Raw genomic sequence first — 24,002 nt, 5'->3', positions numbered from 1 at the left:
AGAAAGATAATGCATGCTCTCCTCACTCCTCTTCGCATTTGTCAACACAAAAAGCTCAGCTTAGCATCTGCAACTTATGAAAAGTTCTAGTTCTTGTTGCCAGTTACCTTTCTTTTTCATTTTTTTATAGGCTCTCCTAGAGGTATGTGCAGTATCTAATGTTAGAAATTTGTCCCCGAGATCTACATATGTGCCTTCCAACAGTAAGATGGCAGCTTACAGGAAAAAGGCCATTGTGGCAGTTACTCTTCCTTGCAAGCCTGGTACTTTAACCAGAGCTTTTCCTTCCAAGGGAGAGACTGATTTATTATGATGTAACAATCTTTTGTTTTCTTAACTTGTTTGCAGTTTTTCTCTATGTATAAAAACTTGTAAAAGCAAAAATAGAAACGTGCATCCTCTAAGCCTGCCTTCTCTTCATTCCTGACCCTGCAAGAATCAAAATGCTGGTTTGGAATTACTCTGTTCAGAATCACAGCACACAGGGGTGTTTTAAACAGCTCCACTAAAGCAACGTGTGTGTGTAAATCAAAATTCACTTGAGTAAATTGTTGTACAAATAATGGTAAGTGGGTGCAGCTTGTAAGGAAGGGTAATGCAGAAGTAAACTCTCTCCTAAAGACAGAAGGCAAAACTCCGTGCACTGAGACAGAAAAATTTTTGACATTTCTTGCTCAGATTTCTTGCTACTGCTCGATACACCAACTTCTGCTCCCCTCAATGGGAAGACTGAATGCCTGGCTTACCTGTATGTCTGATAGTGATGAGAAGGTTATTACTGACTCATATGCTATGACTGCAGAAAAGCAGGACAACGTCTTGCCCAAAGATCATTAGAAAGATGTCTTGGGTTTAACGACTGTCCCTAAATAGTTTTTTCTCATCTTGCATACTCAGACTTGTAGCAAAGCACATTCTAGCTGAGATTAGTGGGGTTGGGAACTACACAGTAACTAGTTTCTGCTTTTACTATATTGTCCAGATATCAGAGGAATCCAACTCTCCGCCCACACCCAAGATCAAAGCACTTTATTATTACCTCCTTTTTCATTATTTTATCTAGGATGGCCAATATACTGCCAAGAGAGAGCAAAGTTTTGTCCTCTTTCACAAGGTCTGCATAACTGCCACTGTAAAATAAATTATATGAAGAAAAACTAGGTTAGAGGCAATAATGCATTCAAAGAGGACAACGATACTGCACTTTGCAGTTAGTACTGACAGGGTACATTTTGTGCAGGAGCTACACATTCATTCTCAAAACCCCAGCTTTAGCAGGAAGATGACAACACTGTTGCCTGACAGTCTGGAGCTCTCTAAACCTATCTCCATTCTGCACTGGAAAGAAAATAGAAATGTCTGACGATATTCAGGAAATAGAGTCCTGTCAAAATTAGACTTTCTAAGACAAAAAGTTGAGCCTCCCAAATCAGACCAGTTTGGTATTTTTTTCAGCTAAAAATGAACACAGAGCTTTAAGGCACCTTCCTAGCAAAATCTCTTTCTATATAAATACATTTGCACTAACTGTTCTATCCCCACTGAAATAGTTTTCTCAAAAAGTATTCTGATTAGTTCTTTAAAGGACTTCAAGGCTACGAGTGATAACCAACACCAATTACTTCATTTTTCAAAGGGAGAAATTCTGTCTATAACTGAGTAGACTAAGGCCAAAAAGATGACCATGGCAGAGACAGTCTATGCAGAGGCCTCTCATCCTCATAATTACATTGAAAATTCAACAGATAGGACCAACCTAACAAGAGCCTTTATTTCAGTTTTGTCCATTTCCTTCACCAAATGAACGGGTACAGGGAGTAAATGTGCTGAAACTTTAGCATCAGTTGTTGTTGCTGTTTTGATGGGAGGCACAGGAAATAGAATATTTTTCATATGCAGTTCCAAAAACCTTTCTACTTTGACAGTTTCATCATTGCTAGGCATCTTAGATTCATGTTCTGTGGAGGGATTTGTATTAGTCTTCTTTAGTAGGTGCGAACTGGTGCTCAGATTTTGTAAAAATGATGTGTCTAGAGGAAAAAAAAAAGAGGGGTTTCACATGTATTAATTCCTGAGCACTGTGTTAATATTTGGTTAAATTTATTTACAAAACAGAGTATATCTGTAGTCATAGTATGTATATTTATTCCCATGCACTAGCTAAAATGTTTCCTGCCACAGATGTTATTTTTTAGTGCTGCTATGTTTGCTCCAATCTAGCAATTACGTTCATATTTTTGAGACAGAAAACAGCATCCTCAAACAAAGGTATCAAAGCGCTTTTTGGTGGGATCACTGCTTCATCAGTCACTTGATGACTAACTGGTAGTTCAATTATTTTAATCCACTAGTATTAATCTTAATCATTTTGAATCGCTGTATAAATCCATTTACCAATCACATTTGCTTGAAGAAAGAGATGAGTAATTACCTTCATACATCAACCATTTCCAGTAGGGTTTATGTGCCGCTCTCACATTCTGAATAGATTCAATTGCACTACAAAAGAAACAGGATTAACAGTATCAGCACTAAAGAAAATATATGGAAAAACAAAACCAAAAAAACCCAACTGAATATGAACACCTTCTGTCTTTGCTCTGTCAGAGATTTTATCTACAGAATGTAAAGATGTAATTAGATTCACTCAAAAGCAAGACTATCTGTTCAGGAAGGTTCAGAGTGGGGCAGAAACCAAGTAAATCACATTCCTTACCATTCTTTGTGTTGAAATCTCTTTTTTATTATCACTGCTATTTTCAGCGCTATAGGCAAATGGTCCTGTTACGCTAGCTATCATTCAAACATAAGTCAGGTCATGTTAAATCCAGAACACATTTTGTGTATGTGGAGATTATTTGCAAGGTGTTCAGGAGCTGGACTGATACAATGGATGAATACATAATCGACTCTCTGTTACCTCAGATGATAGCAACCCGAGATACTGCAGTCTGTAGAGAAGAAAAAGAGGTGATACAAGTACTATGGGATGTGCTAGAAGCAAAATAACCAGCTTTGCTTCATCAGTTTACCAAACCAAACTGCGCACAGCCTGCGTATATCTACACTGCTTCCTTGACTGATATGTGCTCCAAGTTTTAACTAACACAGCCAGCCAGTAGGTCCTGCCACCAAAACACGAGGAGCATTACTGCTGAAAAAAGGCATGGAACAACTGTTTAGGTGGGAGAGAGACTGAAGATGGAACACAGAGAGGTGGATATGGTACAAACAGGCAGAGAGAAAGACACTGTTTACACATGTGACAGAGAGATTCAGAGTGCTCTACTGGGTCAGATTCACCGCTGTGCAAACTTACTGTCTCCAAAATAAGTTAGACCCTAAGTTTAATTATCTCGGTACAGCCCTACACAGTTGAATGCTTTCACACCCCAAGCCTTGATACTCCAAATTCCAGAAACAGAAGGAGTCATCAAGACTGGCTCTGCACAGCGTCAGCTCTCACTGGTGAGAGAGGTTAGCTCCAGCCATTGCTGTACTACAGCAACTGCAGCGGCTCTGGAGTTTGACGAACTAATACTTGCAACTACATACTTTCCCAAATACTGGCTGTTATTAACTAGCATTGCCTTGATCACAGCAAGACTATCTCAGCCTTGAGTGAGATGGATCTCCACAGGATAACAAGGCCCAAAGATAAATAGCATAAAATTATAAGCCATTAAGAAGTTTTCACAACTTGAAATCATTTCGGAAACAAAAGTATACAAAACCATACCTTGGATGACTATTTTGGAAAGCAAGCTATCCAAAGCAGAAAATAATATATTATAAAGCACCATATTAAAACCTTGCTTCAGCAAAATGTTCAAAGCACACGTCTTCAGTCTCTTTGATAAATACATGGGTTATTCTAAAATTCTTCATATGCTTACCTTAGGCAAGGTGCCATTTCTCCAGTTATTTGAGGTACAGGATCTCCAAGCAAAGTTTTTACAGTCATGCAGACTGATTCAGACAATGACTTTAAGTGGTATCCACCCTAGAAAAAAATACTTTGTGTCGCCTAAGGAACAAGTACTTGTAACATCTATCTGAACAGCATCATGGAAAACAGATTAAACTTTTAAAATATATCTGAATTTACAGAAATGGAAGATGATACACAAGTGCATCTAAGTCAATGATTTTCAATATGAAAATAGTAAGTTAGAGGCTACTTGCTGAACTTCACTGGCATCCCATGATTCAACTCACTTTATCATGGTTCGATTCATTTCAGAAATCAAGTCATGACTTTGCCTTGAAAACCCTGGAAACACACGCCTTCTCCATTCCTATCCCTGATATGCCATCTTCAACAATTCTTGTGGAAGATTCCACAGAAGGCAAATACTATCACTGTCCTCTAAAACGTCTGTACAAGGGAAATCTCCTGCAGCCTGACATTTTTAAGATATGGTTGTCTATAACAACCTGCAGGAGAGAAGGATGACAGAAGAAAGGTCATGCAAAACAGATGGCAAGCAAATCAATTCATAAACAGTTCACTCTCTGAGACCTTGTTGGCAGTAGTATTTCTACACATTTATTTATGTGTAGAATAGCCACCATTTTTCTAACATGCAGCAGAAATAGGGAGTTGAAATCTAGATTTCAAAAGGAGGAAACATTTTCAATTGTTGAAAAAAACACACTCTTAAAAAAAGAGCTTGCATAGAAGCTTTTAATAAAAAAAAAAAAAAGAGGGAATCCAGTAAGGGCTCCATTACTAAGTAAGAGTATATTTAGGTTAAAGGTTTTTTAAACTCTCCTGAAGTAAGACATACTTGTAAAAACATTGGTAATGCAGCTTATTCACTAAATGCATTTTAATGAGTTTGTGACTGTCCAGAGCAGCAGACTAGTCACTGTTCACAAAAACTGAACATATCTGTGAAGGATATGGTTTTTTGAACAATGAGCATACGCTTCTCTGCTTCAAAAATGTAAGTTAAAAAAATCAGGTTTTAAGACATACATTTCTTTTAAAGGATAGGAGCATTATCAAATCTTAGCCATTTTTGCAGTCCTGATTCTAAAAAAAAATAAATAAGAAGAATAAATGATTTTGTTAAGAAGTTTTGCTTCCTAGCTTCTAGCTTGCCTTATATGGCTCTAATACAATGACCCTTCCCTTGGGAGTATGTTTCCAAAGTCTTTACCTCTAGGATGACACACAGCTTTCCATTAGCTAACTGCATCAGGAAATGGGTAAGGTGGGCAAAAACCTCAGGAGTGGCATTCATCTGACCCTAAAGGAAAGAAAAAGTGTTAAGAGCTAAAACGCTGAATAAAAAAACATTGGTAACACTGTAACACTCCCCTCCCACCACCTTTACAATCTGAAATACATGACTTGGAATACTGGAACGTTTGCCTCTCATTGTAGCTAACAAAATGCTGAACCAACTGCTTTAAAGGAAGGTGCAAAAAACAACACAGTAATTACACCTATGGATAATTTGCCTTTACATGTCTTCTTGTGGTATTTAATGAGCTGGGGTCAGTTTAAGGACTCAAACATGTATTTTTAGCTTGGTCAAAGTGAATTTCGCCTAGCCATCACAGGACATTTAAGAGGTAGGAATATTTTGTGAACAGATTCATGACTGACAGCAGGAAGGCGACAACAATTTACTTACTTCAGGGTCTCCAATTCCAGAATCATATCCAGAGGAGACAAGAATCAGTTCAGGATCAAACTGTTATAAAACAGAGAGAGTTGTAGCACATTCTTATGTCCTATTTTCAATTTTGTACTGGATTTCAACTGTATCATGTTCAGCTGTTTTTTCAGCTAGAATATGAAAAAAAATAAAGACTCTCCTTGAATAAAAACTAAGAATACCCTTTTACACTATTTTCATTCCTGCTAGAGAAGTTGCAGATTGATATTATTTAAAAGCTAACATTCCATAAATAATGATCAGGATATTCTTCATACCAGCAGAAATAATGTGTTAACTATGCTACTGGCAATTACTGCATTTCTACAAAATACTCAATGATACCTGCTTAAGAAGTACTTAGGAAGCAGTCTTTGGGTTTGCTATTCTAATAGCAGAGCAGTAAAAAATTACCTCAAAAGCCATTGGAAGCAACACATGGAAAAATGCAGCAAGATAATCTGAATTTCCCATCCCAACCTGCAAAATGTGAGAAATATATGTCACATTTTCATGTCGGAATAATAAATTTTCTAAGGTTCTTCAAGACTTTAGGGAACAAAAGTATCAAAAGTTAAAGATAAGGGAACTTTATGAAGTAAAGTAGAACAAACTCAATTTAAGTAAAGTGCATAAATATCCACCATTTTTCTCATCTCCTGAAACACACTCTGTTTTGATGCCTAGGCAAGATATTAAAGAAAAAAATAAGAATATATGCATGTTTCTCTCTCCCTCTCTTTTTTTTTTTTAACATTATAATATTCTCAGTGATATTTCTTAGCAGACATTCCACTGACAGGAAGAAGGTACACTGTGTTAAGACACCTGCCAAGCAAGTGAAGCAGTGCGCTTCTCAGAAAGTGTTATGTAAAGCATCAGATAGAAGGGTATTGTATTTGCTTTCTTGTGCTGTAAACAATATTTACCTTATTCCAAGGCAAATTTATGTTAAAACCTTCTCCCTTTCCCAGACCCACAGCATCATAATTGGATTCTTTGAGTGATGGCCAGAATTCCTGATGTTCATAGCGATGCCAGGAAAAATACAAAACACTGAAAGACACAAGAAACAAATCCAACTTGAGCAAAAGGTTCTGAAACTGACTTTATATCCTGAACCCGGTGGCTGCATTGACTGAAAGCATGAAAATAGAATCATCCTTTCCCCTTAATTCTCTTAACGGACTTGGACTGCAGAACCTGGTACATTAAGTTCTATGCCAAAATTAACCTAGGACAACTGCTAAAAATGTATTGTATGCATGCAATCCCTTCACGTCAAAGACAGGGCATTTTCAGAAAAGCAGACTTGTTTCTAGAATCTAATTCTGTGGCTTTTCAGAAAACAATACAAAGCTCATGTGTTTTATCCAACTACAACTTGAATACTCGAACTGAGAGACTCCTGAAAGAATAGAGAGAATAGAGATATTACCTGAATACTGTCATGGAGGGATCTTACTACTGGCACACCAAGGCAGTCATATTGCTTATCTTGATTGTTATTCTTTACAGTAGAATAAATTTATGTATTTCTTTTTGTTACAATTTTCCCTCTATTTGATACCAAGTGAAAACAACAGCGTGACTAAAATAGCAAGGAGAATGTTTTATAAGATTCTAGTTTTAGAAAGTTAAGAAATCTTGTTCATTACAGAGGAAAGCAATACTTGACTAGCTAACATTAAAAAAAAAAAAGAAACAACAAAATCCTTCAAACCTTGGATCCTCCTCAAATATATATTGAATTCCTTGCCCATGATGCACATCCCAGTCAACAATTAGGATTCTGCATAGATCAACAAAAGAAAATATTCAGCGGAAGAACCACAGCATCTTGATCTAGAGGACATACAGATGAATAATATTTTTCTGTCCCAAAACTTACATGACACCCAGAAAGCTCATTCATCTAAAAGAGTACAATGTCTTACCTCTGTAGACCATATTTCAGTTTTGCATATTCTGCTGCAATAGCAACATTGTTGAACAAACAGAACCCATTAGCTGCATTTCTCTGGCTGTGGTGACCTGGAGGTCTAAAACAAATGGTTAGTCACAACAAAGGAAATTTTGGGGAGAAGTGAAGACTTTCTCACATATTTTCTTACCTTACTAATGCCATTCCATTGCACACTTTTCCTGACATCACAGCGTCCACCAGCTGCAGAGTTGCTCCTACTGCAAGTCTGGCACAGCGGTAAGTGTTCTGAAAAAGAGAATCTCGTAGTTGTCATCAATCACTTCTCATCTTGTTTTAAACTAATCACACATGACGTGCTTTTGCACCCCAATGGCAAATTGTCTTGACATAAGTCTACCCTACTGAGGTGCATGCAGATAGTTGAAAGCAGAATTTTACCATACCAATTCCAATGTTCTTTCTACTAGGTTTATCTGTTTGTTATATCCTTCATAAGGATGTTCTCTCTGGAGCAGTTAAGATGGACAAACTGAACTGACCAGTGGAATAACATGGCATCTTTGAAAAAAAGGAATGAAACCTTACAGAAAGAAAACACAAAAGATTTCACCTCCATTACCTGGCACAACATTTAAGAAAGACTGTTACCAAAATGTGATTTACAGGTCACTAACGGTCTACAGTGACATTAAGTGACAAAAATAGAGCTAAAATTTGAGTAGTGCTCTATACTGGCATGATGCAATTAAAAAAAAGATGACAGGACGCTTAACCAATTTAAATTAAAGTATTACACTAAACTTGAAACAAATAATGTCATAAATATATGTAAATCTACTTAAATAGCAAAAAATGTATTGTTCTTTTTCCCTACTTAGAAAAGTGCCACTAAGATGCAAACCCACAAATACTTGTAACACCCAATAGAGCAAGCAGTTTAACTTACACACCGGATGAAAGAAAAAAGCATCATAATTTCCAGAGACTCTTTTCAGTTCCTCATCATTCATTGTCTGCGTGCTTTTCGCCACTTCCAAGTGTTCCAAACTGCAGAGGAGAGAGAGATTAACACAACACGTAACTAAACAAATAAACCTATAAAGTTTTTTTTAATGCAACATATAATTACAAGTAAAAGAATATATGTTAAAAGGGGCTTCTGTGAGACTTCACAAGTCCAGTAGGTGCTCTGGAACACTAGTTGCAGGATATTGTGAAAAAAATAAGGAGCACTGTGAAAGGGTTCTTGGATATCTTAAGAATTCTTCTCCCTTTTTCAGTGGCAAGAGCAATTGCTTTCAAAAAAAGGCTCTTTGCTCATCGTACACAATTTATTCTGCAATCCACGCGACATATAGATACCATCTCAACAAGAACTAAATTAGGATTCTGAAAGTCATCGGAATACGAATTATAACTCTGAGAATGTGTGTCTAGTGCTTCCTTATTCTATGGAAAACAAGTATTTCAATTAATCCCTTATCAGGTGTGTACTAACTCCCACTTTTCACTGGTTCAAGAGTGCAATAAGTACCAAGGCACAAGAATCAATGTTCCCCCAATTCCCTGACAGTGCTCTCCTGCCCTTGTGTAGTGAGCTGGAAATGGAAGTTGATGGTATCTACTCTCCCATCTGTGTCCTAATCCAGGACACAACAACCACATGTGTTCCTCTAGGTGGACAATGCCAAAGCAACCAGAATTTCACAACAAAATGAGACACACTAATGCTGCCTAATGGAAATAAAGCTAAACAGTGTCTTCAAAATGAAGGCACTAATAGGAATAAAACCACATGAACCGGAATGACTATATAATTAGTAGTTTAAACTTCACCACCAGCCTCATAACTAACTGTGAACACAAACAAAACATTTTTATAGGAATTTTAAATTTGTTTCAATCTACAAGTGTCTTAGAAAGGAAAGAGCTCTATTATCTCTAGCTTACCTATGGAAACCAAGACAAGACTTATTGAAGTCATTTGTCCCCAGTCATCTATCAGGAACAATTCAACTGGAAAGAGTGACCAAGCCTCTCCACAGCCAATCCGCAATGTATTTACTATGCAAATTAATTATATTTGTACACAGCACTAATTGCATTCTAACCAACACGCATGTTCTTAGGAAAAATACTCTTTTGCAATCTGAAAATTTAAGCGTGATTTATCTTGTCACAGGTGTCAGGGTCTCGAGCGCATCCCTTCCCTCCTGAGGTTTGGCTGCTGGGTACAGAACCAGGAGAGATAGGACAGCTGGTCACCTTGAAAGAAAGTGATAGAAGAAACCTCAGCTCTGCTAAGAAGTCTCAGCAGAGGCTCCCCCTCCTTCCCTTGGCACTTGCTTTTAAGATAAGGCTCTCACCCTTGGCTACAATGCAGCTGTGCTGTGTAGCCATGTCTGCGTCTGGCCATGAACCCCACTAATCTGGACCTGCGGAGTGACTCTCTAGCTTGACCTCAGACCTGCCATGTCACTATGGCCTTGTCAGGCAATCTAAACTCATGGCTGAATCTGGTTACCACCACTGGACCGGTGCTGCTGGTCTCATTTGGGTATTGTGGGATTGAGCCCTTGTCCCGGAAGCCACTGCCTCTGTTTGCTTTGTCATCACGCTCTGCTTTCAGAGAAGGCTGCCCTTGTCGCTCCCTGATAAGGGCAAATGAGCGCACAAGCAACAAGCAGAATCATCTGCAGTTGGATGCAGAATCATCACACTGAGGTGACAAATGCCAGAGCAGATTTCATTGCCGTGACTTCAGAATGGGCATGCTGCTGTTCCTCTTAACTTCCACCCCCCAGAATTAGCTGCAAAGTTTTTCAGTTTGGTTCACTGTCTCAAAGATGCTTGGGAATAGGAGGAGATTATTATATTTCTAAGGAAATACCCCTTTTCCTACACTCTTTAGAGTCTTGTCCAAATTTTTATTAGCAGTTTACTTGTAATCCTATGTATAAATCAGCATTCATTGCTTAAAAACCCAAAGAGTGAGAACGGGGCTTTAGTGGAATAGCAGATTCATACTTCAGCACCTACACCATACTCAGCATTATTTGCTTACTAAGTGTGACACATTTTCCATTGAAATTCCTGGAAGCCACTGAATTTTGGAGCAGACCTTTTCAAATGGAGCAAAACATGACCTGGAGGTATGAGATCTGTTATTTCATTGAATTAATCTGAATGGTGATGAAAGTAAATTTCAGACCTGTGAACCAACAGGATCTCCTCCTCGCTGCCTTCTCTGGCAGGCACATGGACACACCTTTCCACAAGATGGTAACATTTAAGCTGCTCATAGGAGGATGACAGTCTTTCTGGCACTTCGATATCACAAACAGGACTAAAAATAAGCAGTAATCATATTAGTACGATAACATACCAGCAGAGCTAACACATTCATAATGCCTAGTTTTTACCTTTGCATTGTCAGAAGATTCATTACCCTCATAGATGGATGTGTGAGAGTAGAAGAAAAATAAAATCTTTAAACACTTTTTGTTTTGGAATTGAGACAAAAACTGGTTCTAAAATATGTAACCAGAAAATTATATATGGTTCTTAAATAAAAAACAATAGCATAATTTTTTGTTTCCTCTCTCCACCGAAAGTAACAATGCTTAACTACAGACACGGTAATGCTGACATGAAAAGCTGTAGACTACAATAAAGGTGAACAGAGGAGAAGTGGGTTTGGGAGAGAAAACACGGGCAGTGGGAGAGAAAACTCTGAGCACTGCAAAAGTATTGGTCTAGTTTATATAAATCTAAGCAAGTCACATATACCAATTTCTAATTGAATTTAATTGACGGGTTTCAGTGGAGTGAGTATATCTACGTATTTTTTACAAGATCAATACTTTATTTAAGGGGCTATTCAGATGCTTTAAGCTAACACTTATCAAGGCCTACAAGACTGGAGGCCTACTGCTTCTCAAATGCAGCTTCAGATTATCATTACAAATTGGGAATAAAATGAACATTTTTTTTCCAAAAGGAGACTTTCTATTTACTAGGAAAATGACAGGGTAGCTATAACTAGGTATTTCCTATTACATTTACAAAAACCGCATCTACTTGGTCCTTCTCTCAGAAGTCCTAGTAAGAAACTATTCATAAAAAGGACGGCAGTGACTTACTCGCTCCAAAGTAGTTTATGAGTGGTCATCTCCTCATCGTAAATCAGTGCTGTTCCTGAAGCCATTGCTACAGACAGAACAAAATAAAAATCCCAAGACACGTATTTCAGGCAAGAAGTAAATATATATTAAAACAAACAATATTGGATTAGCTAATGACTATACGTACACAGCTTATCTTTTTGCATGACACTTTTGCACTTCAGACTTTGTACTTACGGAACAAAATCAAAGAAAATCATTTAGGAGGAGCCCTGACAAGACCCAGGAGCAAGGCAGCAGGGTAAAGCCAATGGCACAGACCCCGAAAGTGGGTGCTGGCAGGCAGGATTCACGACTATCTGAATATTCAAAACCTCAGCGTGGGTATTTCTGGTGCAGGCCAAGGGGTATCTCCCCTCTACCCTCTCTCCAGGCTCCTCCAGCCACGCTGAGGGCCTGGCACGGGCCGTGGAGGACTGAGCGCAGGCCTGCGCAGGCCTCTCCTCCCACAGTACCTACCTGTCGCTGACGTGAAAGGAGATGGCTACTTCTGAAAGCTTCAGTTATAAAACCGCCACGAAGTATGAAAAACAGGGTTATCTACCCCACGGGCAGCACAGTGACAGGGATCTGTTGTGCTTAAAACTCCATCGCTCTTTCAAAAACCCAAAAGAGACGGGTAAGAGAAACAAAGAAACCGATGAGGAGCAAGCGAAGGCTGAACCGCGCGGCCGGCCGCCGGGCCGCCTCACCGGAGCCGCGGGAGGGCGCGTTAGGCTGGGCCAAGGGCCCGCCCTGCGCCGTTCCTCGCCTCCCGCCCGCCGGGGGAGCCCGGCAGCCCCACGCCCCCTCACACGGGGCGGCCGGCAGCGCCCAGGACCCCGCAGCGGGCCGCGGGCAGGCCCCGGCCTTCGGAGGCGGCGAGGGCGGGAGGGCGGGAAGCCGGCGTGCCTCAGCGGCACCTCCCCGCCTTCGGCCCCGCCGCTCCTCCTGCCGCCGCGGCAGCGGCCCTGGGAGGGCCGAGCGGAGTCCCCGCCCGGCGGGCGGCCCTGAGCGCGGCGGGCGGCCAGCTGGGGAGCGGGGCTTAAATTCCGAAATGTAATTGTCGCCGGCAGCCGTGCCGCTGTGCGTGTCACCGGCGGGTAACGGGGGCCTTCAAGAACGTACAAAGGAAAACTTGTACTTTGCCAGAGCGCTCTGAAGTAGGCCTGGCAGTTTGAATTCTGTTTTCATGCCGACGGTAGTTCAGCCACAGGTATTGTGAAGTTTTTAGCATGTAAAAAATCCAAGAGCCAAAAAAACTCCACAGCCCTGGACTGTATGGTATAGTAGAGGCACAGAATGGTTTGGGTTGGAAGAGACCTTCGACATCATCTAGTTCCCACCCCCCTGCCATGGGCAGGGACACCTCCCACTAGACCAGGCTGCTCAAAGCCCCATCCAGCCTGGCCTTGAACGCCTCCAGGGATGGGGCATCCACAGCATCCCTGGGCAACCTGTTCCAGTGTCTCACCACCCTCAGAGTGAAAAATTTCTTCCTGATACTTGATCTAAATCTCCCTTCTTTCAGTTAAAATCCGTTACCTCTCATCCTATCACTCCACTCCCTGATAAAGAATCCCTCCCCATCTTTCCTGTAGGCCCCCTTTGGGTACTGCAAGTGGCTATAAGGTCTCCCTGGAGCCTTCTCCTCTCCAGGCTGTATCCTTTAACATAAAGAGAAATGAAATAAAAACTTGATCTAAAGTGATTACTCCTTCATTTTTGCAGAGTAATGCAGGAACCAGCAGCCAGCCCGTCCTGTCATGTCAAGCCCCCAGTGCTTCTCCTGGGGGTCCTGAGCGGGTCAGTGGCTGCCAGGCTGCCCATTGTCTTGGGCAGCCTCTGACAGACCCCTCCTGGAGCCGTGGGTGTGTGTAGAGCCATAACAGGCTTCTTTAAATATTTACCAGTTTTTCCTGCAGGGACTAGCACAGACTTGTCAGGATCAAATGAACCGAGCTTTTGAACAACCTACTTTTTTCTAAGCAGTGACTTCATTATACAACATAAACCGAATATAGGTTGTTTCAGCTTTTTTTTCACCTCAGTTTCTACTAGTTTTCCAGTTCATGGTAGAAAGTGGTGGAGCAGGTATCATCAGGAGCATGCATGCAAACCTGCACTTAGGGGGGACTGTCAGGAGTACAGATCATTACAGATGGGACTTTTAGAAAGCTACCGACCATAAATTTTCCCCGTACTTGTTTCAAGAAAATATGACCATAATAGAAATTGTATTACTGAAATAGCTTCTAATTTATGTATTATCAATTACCTGTTCTTGGGTCTATTATACATATGTATAAAACTAAAATTAAGTCAAGTTCTGTCCGTCTTCATGTGATCTTTAATGTCAGTGTATTGCACTGACAATGAGGATGTTAATCATGCGTCCACTGTAATATTTTGCATTTCTTTGATATTATTGCTCCATTAGTTCCCTGCAGTCCCCTTAGACAATTGGTGAAGATTCTGCATTGGCTGTTTTAATGTGTCTGGAAATGAGAAGGGACCTTTCAGTAGGGGGGGGCGCAACTTAGATTCCAGTTGAACCATGTTCCCTTCAAGATGGCCACGCAAGAATAAAAGGTTTCAAAAAACTGCATTTAGCCTGTGCTCTCAGGGGCTACCACTGAGACGCTGTCAGCTCTGTCATTGATGCCCCAGTAACCAAATCTTGTAGCTGGGGCCAACCATATTGTGCTTACAGTTAACGCATTCCCATTTATTCCACTTTCATTCCAGCAAAAGTGACCAGCAGAGGGCTGCCTTCTTTTAAAATACTCTAATGGGAGAAAATGAGGTGGATTAATGAAACATTAAGCAAGGGAAAGTTTAGGTAACTGGAGAAAATGGCAGAGTCAGCAGTATAGCAAAATACATTAAAGGTAGTCAGCTGGATTAAAACTGTTTTATGCCAGTTTTTGCACATATTACAAAATATTTTTGCAAAAACTCAAAGAAACATTTATACATGCTCGGCCAAGTTCAGACTTGATGTGGATAGCTAGAACACTACAGAAAGGAGGCCTGATAACACTGGGGTTTAAGTTCAACCTATAATACAATTTAAAAGGAAATTAAGACTTTACATTCCGCTTATAGTACATTCCTATTTACAAGATAGGTTTGGCATGAGAAGTCTAATAATCTTTTTTACAAATAATACGATAGCTATTTACAAGCATTTATGGTATCTCCACTTCTGAGTGGCCAAAGCCAGCTGGGAGTCCCTCCTCTGCCAACGATAAACCTGGTTTACTAAAATGACACCCTCTTCAATATTCCCCACAAGGAGATACACCATGGGGCGATGGGTCAGCGTCATCCTCTGCGTACAGTTTTCATTGATAAGCAACCACTGTTGTATCATACTCTGAGTTTCGTAAGGCAGGAGTGAGCCCTGGGTAATGAATTCCACTTGGCATTCAATGTTATATTCTTGGTCACCAAATACTGCTCTCTTTTTGGACAGCTTTACTTTCACTGCTAAGGAAAAAAAAGGAAACACGTAAGTCACTCTGTTTACTCAAATGCGGAAACAAACACTAACAATGAAAGCAGGATGAGTCCTTAAAAATACTGTCATAATTTATGCTGATAGAGTATGGCAAGGCTTTCTCCAGCAGCAGTATACACTCTAAAATATTTTTTTTTAATAAAAGCTATGTAGTAGAGAATTTTTTAATGGAGTAGTAGAGATTTTTTTCACAAAGGTGAATAATGTATTTTTTACCATCACATTGTATGTTAGACATTGTGGATAATTGGGCTGCCCAGCTTGCCCGAGCAATTCTCCTGGAACTCACGTTGTCCATGTTACGAACCCCTCAGCAAAAATAGCTAGTAATGCTTGCTGATACCACCCTCTTAGATACTCCCTTTTCATTATAGGCATCTACCTGCCCCCCTTGACTCCACCAACACTTTTTGGCATGAAATTTCTCTATACTGCCTGAGCTAAAGCCAGCCAAAGCCGCTGAGAGTCTTTACACTGACTTCAAAGGGCTTTGCAGGAGGCTTCTAGGGCAAACTCAAAAGTATCGCCTATCCCTCCAGTAAGACAACATGAGGTAAGAACTTCTTGTACTGATAGGATTTTCTGAGTCTCCTTTTTAGTAAGCTATGTATCATGAATAACTCATGCCCACAAGTAACAAGAACACACCACTCACTGGTGGAACAACCGAAGCTTTACTTTGGGTTTAGCCGTGAATGAAAGGCAAACCCTTTATTTTTGGCTTTTGCCAGAAATATTTTCCATAAAGCATGTTGTACTACAATGTATCCAACTAGACAAGAACAGAAGAGCTGTTTGGTTGTAAAATATATCATTAATAAATCTTTTGTGCAAAATAAATCCTCCTTATATTTTGATTAGAAAAAACATATTCTGATAAACAACCTAAAGTTGTCAACAGCCAGACTCTTAGGATTAAGACTTTGAAATCCCAACAGAAACTGTCAATTATTTAATCCCAATTTTAAAGCATTTTAGAAGGAGAGCGGTTAGTCTCTCTAATAGCGGCCACATTAGCAAGGACTTACCAAAGTTATTGGCACAGAAAACTTCAAGAACTCTTTTGTGTGTAAAGAATTCCTCCACTGCTGGGCAGGCCTGGCAGGCAGGCTTTGGTAGGACTGGTAAGAAATGACAAAGTTTCATCGTTATCTTTTAGAATCTTCTGTATCAATTTTCTGCTCTCAAAACTGACAGCCCACTGTTTAACCACAGGGATGACAGAGAAAAGACACAATTTGTCAGGGATAATGTAAAAGTACACACTTCTCTGAAAACGTGGATGAAAAGGAGTTTCATTTTCTGTGCCCATTCAGTCCTTGTTCAGCCTGACAAACTCAATTATCAGCATCAAATACAGCATCAAATACCTTTGTATGGTTTTTGCTGTGGCTAAGGTTGGGTGGGGAAGGTGTTAGGTGGATGGTTCTATCAGTGACCCTGCGTTCAGCTGCGCTAGGATTGTGAATATATGAATTCAGGTGTGCCATTTATCCGTGGTAAGGTCCATTATTAAGCCTATAAGAAGACCTCCAAATAAATCAAATACACTGTGCTGTCATGGGTATGATACTGCCCATAGCTGTGTGCAGGGTGATAATGGCCTTCCTCTTCTATCTAAGCATAGACTATCTACACTTTGTGTTATTGAAGCGATGCTGATTTACACCATCTGAGGTCTGCTGCAGCTTACACTGCACGTACCAGCACTTTCCCTGCCACCTGGACAGAAAGGGAGAAGCAGTATGGATAGACACAACTCCATTTAAAAAATCACAAACTGCCTGGGAACGGTGTCCCTCCTGTCTCCTTGATTCCCAGCAACACAGACCGCGGCCACCCTCCCCTCTGCCATCTTCCAGCTACCTTTGTGCAAGTGTTTATACTCCTTGGTAAGAGATGCCAGGCACATGTCCTCATCCGCCGGGAATCGATCGCAGTCCAGACTGTGTGGCCAGGGGTGTCCGTGGCAGGCGAGCACGGGGGCACAGCTGTCACGCACGGCAACACACATGCTTCTACAAGGATGGATAAACCTGCCGCCGCAGGAAATACCAGCCTGAATCAGTTAAACTCACTCAGCGATAACAGAAACTATTGGAACAGTGATTTCTGTGCAAAGTATTTAACATCCTTCAATAATATTATAATTCCAGAAGCAGCAGCTGTGCAAACTGTGCAGGTGATCTGTATACGGACTGGACTGTGCTTACAGGATTAAGTCACAGTTTTTAAAATGCTTTTATTACAACCCGAGAAGAGCTTCAGCATCAGACTGATTCTATTCGCAATAAGTGCTTCGACTCTAAATTAACGAGAATGAAATTTCAACGTGATATCCTTTGACAACAGCATTCATTTTCCCAAGGCAAACAAAAGTTGAACAAGTTTTCAGTACTTTCCTTTTTAACTAAAAAGTTAACAGAATTGTTTCAGAAAAAGTGGAGATGGCCTTTAGATTACGGTAAACATGCATTTCATTTGATCCCTGTTCTGGCAAATAAAGGCTGGAGTTTTGTACCGTGCTGTGGTACTTACGTATCTAAACAGACGGGCGCAAACAGGGAGCACAGGAATGTCCTCAGGTGAGGGTGACAGTCCGTGTGAGCAAGGTGCTGCCAGGTGGTGGATTTCAGGATAACTTCTCCCATGCTTGTGTGTCCCATCAGGTTGGGAAGCCTCATTTCGGAGTACCCAATCTTGTGGCACATGTCCAGCTCCTTGGGTATCACCACACATTTCGTGGATAATCCAATGTCAAAGCCTGCTGCCACACTTAGGAAACCACTCAGAGCAAAACCAAGTATTTTTGCAGTCAAGAACATCTTCCAGTGACTCCTGGGCTGCTGAGCAGGGAGCTGTCAAACCCCCCAGGCGCAGGGGCACACTGAAAACCTTGTGGCTTATATACCCCAAGAGCTTAATAAACCATTGGTTATCAACTGCTTATCAAATCACTCGAGACAAGACCAGGCCTTATTGCCTATTTAAGGGATTGTTGTGATAACCAGGGAGGTGGAGGCAAAGTATAGAAGTATGTTCCCAAAAGACACCGATTTGGTATAGCCTTTCACGCGTCCCACGGTGTCAGTTGCTGCAGCGTGCTATGTGGCATATTAAATTTTGACACCTAAGACGGTTTGCTATGTGCTTTCTAAAACAAATTAAGAGATCCCTCAGAAAAACGGTTGGGCAGACAAGCTGTCTCCTGGGGCTGCTGTGTCTCCTTTGTTTTCAGACACTGCTGACAGGGCAGAAAAAACAGCCCAGATTGACTTATCAACTGAAAATGTTTTGCTTGTGCTAATTGCTCGTGTCTCTTCCACTGTTTTACAATGCAGAAGAGCTACTTTCTTTATTTGGTCAAGCGCTATAAAAGAGACAGCCTCCCGCTATTAGCCAAGTATTTTGTCTGGAAATTTGGATCCCTGTCCTGTGACGTGCTAAAGGTATTAATTTTAATAGACACCCGAAAATACAGAATTGTTTTACTGATTGGATTATGTGCCTATCAGATGGTTACAGAATTCGCATCTTTCATTTATTCAAGTTCAGTGGTGGATTTAATATTGTAGGACTATTGTGGCTATTGGTATTTATTCAGACCGAAAAGGCAGTTATACATATAGAGAAAATTTGTATTACTTCAAATGAACACTTAAAATTACACCAATAATGCAACATTTCACCTCTTTATCAATAAATGATAATTACATGAAGCCGTATGACAGCAAATGATAACCAGATGTGTACTACTTGTTCGCAGCACAAAAAATAGTATTAAATTTCTTAAGTTAAAAGTTAACAGAGTTACTGACTGAGTACTTCATTACTGTTCTCAGCATAGTACTGATAAACACCTCTTCGCTATAGAGAAGTTGGGGAATCAGTTAAGGTGACAGAGGGTCTGAGTAATGTGTAGCTTACCTGTTATGAATAGAAAAGTCAGATTATTAATTACAGGAGCTGAAAATTGAAAGAAAACATTTTGTAGAAATTTTTAATTCCATTAAACCATTTTTGCAATTAGTTATGGGCGTTAATTTTTATTTCCATTTCTTATTACATGATTTATTAGCAGAAATGTTTAGATACTAATAATACATAGGTGAATCTACTGTAAAATATCTGGCTTGATTATTAGGTTAAAATGAATATGTTCTTAATAGTGTATCAGCTAGTATTACTGAAGATTGAAATACGTTTTTCAGAAACAGCAGCTTTTTGTGCTTATACCTAGACGTAGCACAATCAGACAATGCGCTATGTATCATTTACATGTTTATACCTAAATGCTAGATTATTAATCCTAGCGTCTTTGAAATCAATGACAAACCACCACTGATTACTCCTTAGCTGTCTTCTTTACTCTAAGCTACTGGGAAAATTACAGTATGTTTAAATAAGTCAGAAAAAAATGACAGAATGCGAGGTTCCAGGTACCAAAGACATATTTAAAAGAATTGTCAGTTTTTCTTTTCATGTTTTGTTGCCAGCTCTGTGGGTTTTTTTTTTCAAATAAATTTGTTTTCTCTGTATCTGGTATCACACTTCAAAGCGGAGGAACTGAATTCCTACCCTGATTTAGGCCTGATGGTAGCATCCCTTTGCCAGGTGCCCCATGTATTCCGTAAGAAGGTGAAGAGCCTTACTAAAACTCGGTAAAAGTCCTGTTCTTGCTAAATCTCTGGAGATATCCCTGGGGGCTGCACTTTCCCATGGCTGGAAAGGGAGAGGGCAGACCTGCACACGAAGCCATGTTTACAATTCAGGTTGCGCTCAGCAACCTGGGTGAAACTGGGCTCCATTATATGAGTGTCCCCCTGACCCAGCAGGTAACTGCATCCATCCATGATGCTGATGTCTTTACCAAGTCACCCTATAATTTCATGGAATTAATCAAATTCCTCTCTGGCCCCAGTAGTATTCTTCCATAGCACTTTTCTCGTCTGGTTGTTATCTGAAAGTAGGTGCCAAGATCTTTGGTGAAGGAAGCCCTTCCATTTCATGTGGGGCATGGTATTACACACACATTTCTGAGTGATATAAAATATATATTAAGAAAGAGTATTTGGTCTCTGAATTATTTAGATGTTTTTCTCTGCGACTCTCTTGCAACCCACAAGAAAACTGGATTGATCCTAACTCCTGAGTCAACTCTGTTACTCCAGATAATGAGGGGTCACCAAGTCACTTGCTGTGCCAGTGCTGTTCTGCAGGAACAATGTCCTGGTGGTGCTGTCAAAGGGGCTTGCTCTGCCCCTTCCCTCCACCAAGTCCTGGCAAAGCAACCCCCGTGCTGGGCCGAGCTCTGGCTGTGCCCGAGACCGGGCATGCTGCGCGGGGGTACAGCAGGTCTGGTTTTGGGAGCTCCCTCTGGGCCACCACCAATGGACAGAACAGACATAATGAACAGAACAGGAATAAGGAGAGCGTGTGAGATGAGGGTGCTCTAATGAGAGCTAATACCGCTCCTGACAAACTTAGTCTCCATAGGAACTACCTTGAAATAAATAATTGTGTATCTCCAAGTCACTGTTTCCTACTGGGGCTTCGCAGGGGGTAAGTGACTTATGAGCCACCGCAGGGCTGTGCCTTAAGGTTTCTTTTAGCCTCAGATATGTCCCAAAGGAGGCCAGCTATCTTTGGATGCTTTGCTTTTGGCGAGCTGACTTTCAGTGGGTCATCATTCTGTAATGCTGAAGAAAATTTTCTCTGTATGAGGATGGTGGCATCTTTGGAGGCTGAGGGCCCGACCATGCCGGAAGGTTGGTTGGGAAGGAGCAGCACTCCACTGCTCGGCCACGTCTGGTACGACCCTTCAGGGGGGAGCCGGGGGTATTCAAGGGCATGGGGGACACGCCATGGCTTTGCCATCAGAAGAATGGGAAGTCATCCGCTTTGCTTTTGTTCTTGTTTTCTTGCTGTTTTGAGTGAAGTAGCCATTCACCCCAGGATTAGCAAAGCTTTACCGGTTTGTCAGGAATGAGGAACCAGGACCATCAGGAATGAGGAATCAGGACCATCACCAGTTCCAAGAACAAAATGTGCCCAAATGGCTTTGCTTGTCACCTGTGACTGCGTTGGGTTTAAGGCTGGATCTGAAGCCAGAGTGTTATCTGTAATTCGGTCATTTCTGCTAGCCGCCTTCTGTCAAGAAAGAGCTTCATTTAGGGGAGCTTCTGATTCCTCTCCTTTCTGACAGTCACTGGGTTACAGACGTTAGCTGGGTCAAATTCCTTACCCTGTGCCATTCCTTACCCTATGCCATTCCTTACCCTGTCACCATTTACTAAGGAATTTGCCAGTTTGACACTTCTTTTCGCTACGCTCACAAGATGCTTTTAAGCAAGGGAATGACTTTGGCTGTGCTTCTGTTTAGCCTAATTATTTTGATGTTCTTTGTGAGCAGATGCTACCCTGAAACATGGTTTGACAGCAAGTCATTATCATTTATCATTTTTAGCAGGAGTCTTGCAGAACAGTTATTAAAAATGAACACGTGAGGTAGATTGCCATTGCTTGGAGAGTGCTTCGGGTCAATCGGAGGTTGGCTCCTCGGCAGAAGCCTGAGCTGCAGCACCTGCGTTGCTGTGCCATAGATTCTCCTTTCTTCGCAGATGCTCAGCTGCTCGTTGACACGGCGTGGAAAAAACCGCCAGGCAAATATACGCACAGCTTGCTTGTGGGAACACAGTAAACTGTGATTCACTGTTGCCACACCAGCTAAACGTTCAAATTACACAAAAGCTGACAGGGGCGCAGTATTTCTAATAGTGTGTAGAGGTTGCTTGAATAAAGACTGTATAAAATAAAAAAAAATAAAATTATTTGTTTAGCAAACTGCCACGAGAATTGCAAGTGTCTGCGTACATTTCAAACAGGCAGCGTAAAACGCAAGACCTGAGGGTTTAGAGAAACTTCTGCCTCAGAGTCTGGAGCGCAGCTAATGCTCTTTGAGACTTCTGAAGAAAGCTGCGTGGTTGTTCCCTTCACCACGGGCTGCATTTATTGTTCCTGGATATGAGAAACGGTCACCTGCTGATGGACCCTGATAACAGGACCAGCGGCAGGAGGCTGGGTCCCTGCCCACCTCTGGGTCGTCTCCTTTGACTGTTACCAGGGAGACAGACAGAGATTAACCAGGAGCCACCCATCAGACCCCAGGAAGAAATGGGACTGAATTTTTTTCTTCAAAGACAAGTAGGGGTTTGAGAGCAAACTAGCAGATGTAGGGATTTTGGGTTTTCATCTAAACATTTGTTGCAATATTCGGCTGGAGTCATCTTTATCTGACGCCTAATTGCGGAGATGTGAGGCTCTCAGACAAGGATCAAAGCCGTGACTGTGCACCCCGACTCGCAAAAGCCGGCTGGGGAGGGGTGGCCGTCGCTCTGGTGGCAGCTTTGCTGGACCAACATCCTTGCTCTGTGGGGCAGGATTTATTTCATAACATTTCCTTTGCTTTATTAAAAAACCAATTAGGCACGAATGGCATCTGTAAAACAGTGGAAGAAGAGTCATAGCTGGTTTTGAAAAGCCTTGTTAATTTACTCATCGCAATGGCTTTAGCATTGCTTTAATTTTATAGAACAGAAATCCTGCATTTCCTTATAATTCTATAATGCAAATAGTTAAAGGCTTACTGCCCTGGCATGCTGAGCTCTGTCCTTATTGCTCTTAATTGATTAGCTGAGAGGAAATTTTGCTTTAATAGTGAAAGAGAAAGTTGATGATTTGGGTGACCCACACTTAGTTTCTGACTCTGCCGCAAGCTTCCTGCTGAAGCTTTAACCCCACCGCACTGTACTGCTCCACACACGGACTGTCCTGCTTACCACGGCGGGGGCGGGGGGAGGATGCTGGGAGTTAAACGCATTCCAATATGCAGCATTCAGATGCTACAAGAGGCACGTAAATGCCCCCGCGGATTCCAACAGTATCACCTACAGGCACAAAGGGTGCTGAATACTATACAAAACCGGGGTAAGTAGCATTTCCTAACTAGGCCAAGTAAGTCAGGGATGGAAAAGATTAGACGAGTTGCTAATTAGCTAGCAGCTAACGCAGGCGTACAACCCTGAGCTTTGCCATCGCAATATGCATTGACACACTCAGCTTTTGGGTCTCCTGCCCAGCAATATTTTGGTCACTGCAGAGCAGGACAAGTTGCGTAAAGTGATTTCAGGGGAAGAACTGAATTCCTGTGCTGATTTACGAGCGGTGTGCTCACGGAACTGCATCCAGGCCCCATCCCATGCGCATGGCAAGACCTTACGGTGAACACCCTATTGCTTAAATCCTGTGTGAAGCCGTTTGCTCTCAAGGTGGCTGAAAGGAGGGGCCGAGCTCCCGCACGATTATCATTAAGAAAGTGGGATTTTGCTCTTCAATCATAAGCAGTGCGGCAGACTCAACAGTGGTGTTTTGCTCCAGGGGTAAGCAAATTCCAAATAATGGCTTTCAGGTGGGAGAAGAATACAGTCTGTCTGAATTTAGGGGCTTACGCTATTGATCATGTACCAGAGGAGCACCTTCCACAGAGAGCCAGGAGTAATAGCCACTCTTCTCTGGTTCCCCCCAGGTAAAAAATTAAACTTCTTACGGTTTTTTTTTTCTTTGGTTGGTATTGGTTTGCTGGTTTGGCTAATACTGCCTATTTTTCTTTCCAGTTTTCAGTCAGTTTTACTGGGTTTCAATTTAGTTTTGCTCTGATTTAA

The 24,002-nt window shown here is 41.3% G+C and overlaps 1 protein-coding gene across 9 annotated transcripts in view; it reads right to left on the bottom strand.

Annotated features, from left to right (window-relative positions):
* HDAC10 (histone deacetylase 10) overlaps window positions 1-24,002 on the bottom strand; it is a 42,366-nt gene that overhangs the window by 6,645 nt on the left and 11,719 nt on the right. For 2 of the 9 annotated variants that reach the window (XM_054188535.1, XM_054188534.1), the window contains exons 2-18: window positions 17,821-19,248; window positions 17,149-17,318; window positions 16,311-16,403; window positions 11,739-11,805; window positions 10,808-10,942; window positions 8,547-8,643; window positions 7,784-7,881; window positions 7,607-7,711; window positions 7,393-7,461; window positions 6,599-6,725; window positions 6,084-6,149; window positions 5,646-5,705; window positions 5,166-5,255; window positions 3,897-4,003; window positions 2,432-2,499; window positions 1,757-2,030; window positions 1,040-1,130 (exon numbers count right to left, since the gene is read on the bottom strand). In XM_054188535.1, the coding sequence (XP_054044510.1) occupies window positions 1,040-1,130; window positions 1,757-2,030; window positions 2,432-2,499; window positions 3,897-4,003; window positions 5,166-5,255; window positions 5,646-5,705; window positions 6,084-6,149; window positions 6,599-6,725; window positions 7,393-7,461; window positions 7,607-7,711; window positions 7,784-7,881; window positions 8,547-8,643; window positions 10,808-10,942; window positions 11,739-11,805; window positions 16,311-16,403; window positions 17,149-17,318; window positions 17,821-18,107 (2,004 nt within the window). In that variant the 5' untranslated portion in view covers window positions 18,108-19,248. Of the gene's footprint in view, window positions 1-1,039; window positions 1,131-1,756; window positions 2,031-2,431; window positions 2,500-3,896; window positions 4,004-5,165; window positions 5,256-5,645; window positions 5,706-6,083; window positions 6,150-6,598; window positions 6,726-7,392; window positions 7,462-7,606; window positions 7,712-7,783; window positions 7,882-8,546; window positions 8,644-10,807; window positions 10,943-11,738; window positions 11,806-12,239; window positions 12,694-16,310; window positions 16,404-17,148; window positions 17,319-17,820; window positions 22,085-24,002 lie in introns of those variants that run through there. The other 7 variants (XM_054188531.1, XM_054188532.1, XM_054188536.1 and 4 more) reach the window with 6 other exon arrangements.

The sequence above is a fragment of the Rissa tridactyla genome, chromosome 1, assembly GCF_028500815.1.
Source record: "Rissa tridactyla isolate bRisTri1 chromosome 1, bRisTri1.patW.cur.20221130, whole genome shotgun sequence".
Classification (NCBI taxonomy): Eukaryota; Metazoa; Chordata; class Aves; order Charadriiformes; family Laridae; genus Rissa; species Rissa tridactyla.
This window is presented reverse-complemented; position numbering and strand designations above follow the sequence as displayed.